The sequence below is a fragment of the Mya arenaria genome, chromosome 4 (assembly GCF_026914265.1).
Source record: "Mya arenaria isolate MELC-2E11 chromosome 4, ASM2691426v1".
Lineage (NCBI taxonomy): Eukaryota > Metazoa > Mollusca > Bivalvia > Myida > Myidae > Mya > Mya arenaria.
In genome coordinates, this window is record NC_069125.1 from 64,013,599 (window position 1) to 64,021,753 (window position 8,155).

Genomic DNA, 8,155 nt, shown 5'->3' on the forward strand with positions numbered 1-8,155 from the left:
ACATAAACCGTACGCGTATGTGAAGCGAGTCCCATTCGTTAGGCTATACTAATGTTTAAAGTAAGCCCCTTTGGGATGAAAAGTCAACTAACGAGTGATGGCTCTCGTTTTCGTTGCTTCTGTTGAGGATAAATAAGTTATGCCAACATTTCAAAGGAGGTTGTATTATCTACATATTTTTTAAATAACGTTTTTAGTTGATAACACAGTTGTCCATCTGCATTTCTGTGTCTTTAATATTTGTATTCACGAGGGAATTAATCATGTATTTGAATACTGAATAGTTCTATCCCTGTTCAAAGGCAAGGATGGTATGTACATGCATTTATAATGCAAACATTACGCATATCTTTCAATTCAACGGTTTACAATGTTTTACAAAAAGAGTTTTGATGCTTTCAGGAACTCAACGACCAATGTTAGCCAGTTCTGGAAAGGAAAATGAGGATCAGTTAGATGCTAGAAAGAAAGCAGCAAAAATGTTATTTGCCATTGTTGTTTTATTTGCTCTATGTTTTTTACCGAATCATCTGTTGAATATATTGAGGTAAGAATATGAATCTTTAATTTATTTTTAACACCGTATGTATGTTTTGTTATAACAGTACAATGTTCGTGTTAGCATATTTTTGATAACACCGAATTCTATTGATGCTAACATAAAATGAAATATTGTGCATTTTCTTACGCTCCCTAAATTCAGCAATACCGTTCATTTAGTATAATTCGTATTCCTTGTCCTTTCATATAAGAATTTCATTGCCATTGCTTAATTAAAAAAACATATCTCAAACGAAAACTTACACAATTTGTTTTGGCAATCTTTTGGGCAATAATCTCTATCTACTATTCGTTTGTTCAATAAGAATGAAGCATTTTCATAGTACATCATTCTTCAGGTATGCTGATGTATTGGATGATGTGGAGAACGCCAAAACATTCGCCCTTGTTGCCCATCTTGCTATATTTCTGAACAGCTGTCTGAATCCCATCATTTATAACTTTATGAGTGGTGAGTATATATCAAACGTTTGGATTTTATTATCTTAACCTTATTTATAAGTTGTGATTGACGTTGTTGTGTCACAAATGTTTTGTTTTACTACTTATTTATAAGTTGTGATTGACGTTGTTGTGTCACAAATGTTTTGTTTTACTATTGCTGACTGTCCATCCATTCGATACCTTTTTGAACACTTCGGATTTACTTTGTGCCTCCGAATTCTCCCAAATGGTTATTTATTTCCGGAAAAGTATTAACTTTTCACTGATGTTAAGTTCTGTGTCATGACTGCAAAACGTCGCCCAGTACTTGTCCATAATGAAGAAACGTATTGTATGTTCTATTTAGACGTTTAAATATAGGGCGATTAAAGTGTTTAACTTGGAAAGAATTCAACGACATAAGTTACATACTTCGGATGCTTTGTTCATTCGAAAGGATCTCTTCCAAAGAATGAATTATAAATATGTGTTATCTTTTTTTCGAACTGCATTGGCGTTCCTAATGAACAACTATGTATAATCTGAAGCTGAATGCTAACGTCATTTAATGCAACTAGCCTAAATATCATTAGCGTTTCTGTTGAACTTCGTATCTTATCAGTCGCAATTGACACAAATCAAATGTATAATGAATCACTATGTAGTACTTATGAAAACTAGGCGTAAAGAATAATTCATTATTATTCCAGGCAAATTTATATCATCTGTGGATAATAATGTATGCAACCTGGTTTCAGACAAGTTCCGTAAGGCATTCCGCCAGGTCATGTGGTCCTGCCTCAAGTGCCGCTGTAATAATGCACGGGCCACAGGCGGAATGAGCGATGGCTTCAAAAGTACGTTTAGAAGAACGCCCACCATGACTTTTAACCTTACCATGAGGTGCGAACATAGAAAATAGAGACTCGTATCATCTGATCCAAAACTAGTATTATATATATTTATCTTCTTTTTACCACTCGTTATCATTACTAATGTGCGATCTGATACAAAGATTTGAGCAGTTTATAAAACATCATTGCATTAATATTTTTATGCATTGAAATATTGCAATAAAACGATGATATTTTTGGGAAATGTACATTAGAAAATATTGACAAATAACTGTCTAGCAGATCTTAACAACAGTTAATATCTTAATTAGATGTTTTTGCTCTGTCCTATAACTTTGGGAAAATTGCTGTGATTTGAGAAAATTGCACGAATAGCAACTAGTCCGACTACACTATAAATACTTTTTATATCCTTTGTGCACCTTCTCAAATTAGGAAGCGAATGCATTTGCTGTCTACTCGAATCCGGATCCATTTTAGCAGGAAATGAATAAAAAAGCATTTTCTTTTCTCAAAGGCTAGTCGATCTTTACACAGAGTTCTTATAGTGTTGTTAAGGCAAACATGAAAGTGATTCCCTTGAAGCAGGGTACCGTTTCGTCGGAGAAACCATGGGGGATTTGTATACCATCTTTTGTTTAAATTTGAGTTTCGCATACACGGATATACAACGATAATAAACAAAAAGTTTATTGTACTTTATGTACCTCAACAATAAACGACAGAAAGCAATTCCAATAGTGTATTTATATACGTCATTCAAACTAAAAGCGTAAGAAGCGGATTTTTGATTAAATTTGCATTGCAAATCGTATAAAAATAATACAATTTACGCTTCCGGATAGAATCATCCAAGTACAGTGCACGTTTTATTTAGTTTAAGTAGTTTGCAGCTAAGTTTACTTAGTTTAGAGGAGAGGAAATTTACATAATTTTAATAAGTCGTTAAAGTTGCAATCACTGCTCCAAAGATTAGGAGGAGAAAATAATTATTGTCAAAATGATGCAAGGGATATTTAAGGTTCATTGACTTGACAAATCCACTATATGAGCGTGAAATATGTGTTTAGCTACATATAATCTTCAAGTGATGTCCCAGTGTTTTCGATGAAATTTATTTATCTGCATTATACCTAAACATTTAAAATGCTTTATTTAAAAGCATAACATATATAGTATGGCTTCATTGCCTTTAAACTAAAAGGTGTCGGACAAATCATTCAGAGAGGGATTTTGTGCATTTGGGGGCACACTGTAATTGCAAACTACTACAGTGACCAGCCTTGTAGCCGAACTTGCTACCAAGATCCTGTCTATCGTTTAAAGTTAAAGGGCAAACAAAACAATACACATCTACTAGCTTAATTGCTCAAAATACCACAATATCTGCATTAATTAAGAATGGGGTGACCTCATTGACAAGAAGAGGTCAATGCATTTGCATATTATATTTGTCTTAAATTTCATTAATTTCTTCACATAGGATTTGAGAAATACCGTTCCATAAGATTATATTTATACTTGCAGGGGTAGAAATGCATCAACAAAACAGACCACGTCTTCAGCAGTATAGTCGTGATGAGGCATAAAAAGCTGAATTGCTTATCTTTAGACCCACATTTAGTTAACTTGTTATTGTTTGGTACAAGTTTGCTAAACGATAGTCGTACCATCTGTATACATTTATAAAAATATATTCATGCTCATTATAAACTCTTTCCATTGAACATTCCTTGCCAAAAGTTTTTCATTGGTATGAATTGCTAGGAATCAATTGGGATATAATTATGTGTAGAATTCATATAAAGTTATACTGTGAATGTTAAAATGTTTTTATTTGCAATCATACTCATTTCTAAATATTGTATTTTAACCCTGTCCATTATAACTTTATTCTTGATTAAATTGGAAATATATACATTAGATTTGTATAACCTTTCGGCAGTGAAACACCATTTGGGTTAAACAGATTCGCTTTGTGTGGATACAATTGAGGCTTTTCTTAAATTCTCAGTCCGCCTGAATGACTATGGTCCGGCTTATCCATCATTGATAAATAAACGCCAGAATCAAATTTCAGATATTTTGCAGGACAAACCACAAGAAAATATATTTATACAAAACATAGATTTGTAAACCATTATAACCGTCACATGAAAATCGCACAAACAAGATACATTCTGAAAGAGATATATTTTGAAAAGACATGAGAAAACATAACTAATTAAAAAAACAGCAACAAAGAAATCATAAAGAGAAGCAAGGCATAATATGTATCCAATCTTACGTTAATGCCTCTTTTAACGAGAGTTCCACTGGTTTGAAATTGTCAGCGAGAGGAAACAGGAAACCACAGGGACCCGAACCGACCATAGAGTGCCAACTCAAACCAAATCTCAAATGAATGCTGATGACAGAAATAATAACATATTTTCAAAGCAGTCTTGGTTTGTTTGAGACTTTTTATTACCAATAGTTGTAGGTACAATACTTCGTAGCAATGACTTAGTTGGTATGTTGTCAGCATTCTTTGTTTGTCGGAGACTTTTAATTTTTTCATACCTACAGTATTAGTAGGTGCAACACTGATTTGGACTGAGCAAACGCATTAACTATAACTAAACAATGGAAACCAGAATGATTTAATTTACGTTTATTGTTTATAGAACTATGAATACTCGTTCGAACTCTTATATTCCTTAATATACATGTTTGTTTGTTTTGTTATGTTTTGAACATACGATATTTGCTGATAATTTTGTTATTAAATGTTTCATAAAAATACTTTTGTTATGACCTGGCCTGAGTAACAGTGGCCCTGATGTTACTTATGCCTATAGTCAAGAATTGATTAATGCTATTTTATGTAATGTTGCTGTTAAATTCAGCGCGTTTATGTCATGTTGATCTATTTCGACATACGTCTGGTGAAAATAATCAGCTGTTGTTCGTTTGTATTTTATCCGTAGATGTTACCTACTATCGGCGAATATTTTGAGTGCATTCTCCTTTCAAATTTAAAATAATCCAGACAGTGTCAAAACATTTTTCTTTGGTGAAGCTTATGCACCTTTACCTGCTGGCCTCCTTTTATTCTCCTGTGAAAGTGAATATATGTTAAAATATCTAAGTTTGGAGTTCTTGCCCTTGTTGATAAATTCAATAATACTTTAGATATATTGACGATATTTAGAGTTCGGATAATTCGGTATTTACAGATAATACTAAATCGATATACCCTTCCCAACTGCAACTTAATAAATCTAACACGTCCAATCTAAAGCATACTATATAGATCTGCACGTCGAAGTTAGAGAAGATAAAAAGAATATCAATCTTTATGATAAATTTGATGATTTTAATTTTAAAATAAAGAATTACTCTTCTTTAATGGAGATGTTCCTAGTTTACCATCATATGGTGTTTTGTTTCAAAGTTGATAAGATTTGCTAGAATATGAACAGATGTCAGAAGTTTCATGAAATGAATTACTGGGAGTTTATGTAAGCCGTGGATATAATGGTAAGAGTATTTGCCTTCTGATTTGTGAGAATGAATTCCTTATAAAATTAACTATAAAGTGAAATATGGCGTCCTTACATAACTAAGCTTAAAGTTTTGATTTAAGTAAACATTTGCAGATTCGTGTTATCTTTAAAACCGTTTGTTTTTTGCCATTCGTTTGGTTCACTCGGAATATTTGCGCATATGATGTTAGGAAGATTTTGGCAAGTATATATTGTATTTTTATTTTTTACTGTTTTCTTTGTTTATTCCCAATGATGCTTTTCATTATGAAACTCTATGATCACACAGTTTTAAACATTTTATTTGCTGATGCATCCTGTTTAGGATTTTTACAGTTTCAAACAATAACTTCATCATATCGTTGAACAGTTTTTGAAAAGTTTTTTAAAAGTACTCTGAATTGTTTCCCTTCGTCTGCAGATAGAGTTGGGATCCCTAATCATAAAATTACTTGGGGTTTACCTATTAGTTTATTATCATTTGTTTTATTCTTTAGTTTCCTCAAGTTAATGCATACTAAGATTTACCTGTTATGTTTTTACTTTATTCAAGATTGTTGGGATAAGAGTGAGGTCGTACATACAAACTAGTTTAACTCCTTTAGTAAATCAACATTTTACTGACCGTTCCGAGGCGGTTACCGGACAACCATTTTTACACACTAGTTTTTGTTTGTGCTTTGTTCCATGTTTCTGGTTTGTAATTGTTTGTGTTTGTGTTCTATGTCATTTGCTCTGACCCTGTGCCATTAAACGGGGTTTATGTTTAACTTTCGACTACTGTACTTCTTTCTGTAGTTTTTCATATAAAATTATTTTAGAATTGTAGTAAAATAAACTGTCGTGAAAAGCGGCGCAAAACTATTGACATCAGTTTTGAATTGAAAAGAATTTGTATTACACACTAAAAATCTGCAAGTGTAGAAATTAATTTAAGAACAAAAACAGTTGACACTTTCCAATCTATAATTGTTTTGTTATGATTTCTTATTTAAAATGATGTCATTGAAAAGCCACAAAAACATGTTTGAATTTTTTTAGTCGAATGCAAGTTGGCACAAAACAAAAGGATTGTTTCGTTTTGTTGCAAAGCAGATGGCGTAGATCGCGCGATCCGTAATCAGATTTCAAACAAAATGCGTAAATTAGAAAGAAAAAAAGAAAAAAAAAACTTCAAAAAGAATCATTTAACTGGAAATTTACTTACATCACTAGTATAAAAATATACATCTAGGTTTGCAATGATGTCGCACAATGTCAGCTCCCGAATACAGGAAGGAAAAAAGTAATTACAATGAGGACAACGTACAGGATGACTTTGAACCCATGCCACATTACGACTTTTGACGAACTAATTAGTATGATCTTAATTTGATCAGAGAACATAACGGAAACGCTATTGGTTAGCAACTGATTGCTTTTTTGATAGACAATATTGAATCATTACTCTGTAGGTATATGGTGTAAAACTATATACCTTAGAACTAATTATATAAAAAACACATATAAATATATATTATTCATTTGAAAAGAAACACACACCCTTTGCTTGTTAAATTACGATATATTGGGGAAAATGAGCTTGTTCCTGTCGTTTTGTTTAAATGCGATTATATGAACGTATCAGATGCATGGATATTATTTTGTATTTGATTTTGTATGTAGTACAATAAAAGTTCAGTATAAGGTATACGCCCAACATTACGTCAATAGTGATCAAGTCGTACATGATATATGTTGTAAAGAACGCTCCAAGATTAAGTTCTATAATTAAACATAAAAAAATAAGGAGGAGGAACCTATGATTATTGGGTGTCACTTTTAAATAAGGCGCATTGATTTGCATTCTTTGTTTGTCGGAGACTTTTAATTTTTTCATACCTACAGTATTAGTAGGTGCAACACTGATTTGGACTGGCTTGGGTGATATTCTGTCATTGAAATTAATGTACATCAAATGACCCCGATAGATCAGAACACATAAATAGATACCTTGTAAGAAAAAGAGAGATATTATACAACCACCAAACATCGCTTAAAGCCGGGTTCCATATCCGGGGTCGGCAAACTAGGATGGATGTTGAGAGATAACACGCATATTACTCCAACGACATTCACTCGCTACGAGTGTTATGTTCTATTTTGCAATTACTGATAAATATTTGGGTAAGCGTGAGGCTTGGCGCTCTCAAACCGATCTAAACCCCTAAGTTGCTTGTTAAAGTTCATCTATCGTTCAAAGACGGCTAACAAAACGTTAACCAACAAAGACATTTTGATATCTGTCTAATGTTTTTGAAGTATGTAAACAATGTTTATAATTAATTTGATATTCAAAATTTGGCATTTGAACACAACAAATGATATTAATTATGTTCTTTGGGAGTGTCTTAATTTTAAATGCCTAAGAGAGTCAGTCCTTACATCAATAGGATCAACAAACAGAAATATAATTTAAACGAAAATGAAAGACTCTTTAATGAGAAAAAACGACTGTTATTGCATTCCAGCCCTCGTTTGATATTAAAATGAACGTATTTTTTATCACATTAGAAACTGGTTTGTGAAGAGGAAGTGCAATTTTATACGTTTAATAACATCTCAAAAATTCCATTATTCCTGTTTGATGGTTCCTAAATGATTTGCTTGTGCTAAGAAAATATCTTTTATACCAAAACAAACATGCAAACAGGTCTGTTTAGAGCTTTAAATCACTGGATTCTCTGTGTAGTTAATGAGGAATTTAGAGCTGAAAGGGGAAGTGGAATTCATCCGCGTCCTAAGATGTTA

At 32.5% G+C, this 8,155-nt stretch overlaps 1 protein-coding gene across 3 annotated transcripts in view; it reads left to right on the forward strand.

Annotated features, from left to right (window-relative positions):
- The window catches only part of LOC128230277 (orexin receptor type 2-like), a 37,625-nt gene extending 33,019 nt beyond the window's left edge, over positions 1 to 4,606 (forward strand). Inside the window, exons 3-6 of one of the 3 annotated variants that reach the window (XM_052942412.1) lie at positions 403 to 547; positions 900 to 1,012; positions 1,743 to 1,887; positions 3,366 to 4,601. In XM_052942412.1, coding sequence (XP_052798372.1) covers positions 403 to 547; positions 900 to 1,012; positions 1,743 to 1,887; positions 3,366 to 3,411 — 449 coding nt within the window. In that variant the 3' untranslated portion in view covers positions 3,412 to 4,601. Of the gene's footprint in view, positions 1 to 402; positions 548 to 899; positions 1,013 to 1,742; positions 1,888 to 3,365 lie in introns of all 3 variants that reach the window. The other 2 variants (XM_052942413.1, XM_052942411.1) reach the window with 2 other exon arrangements.
- Positions 4,607 to 8,155: the final 3,549 nt, after the last annotated feature.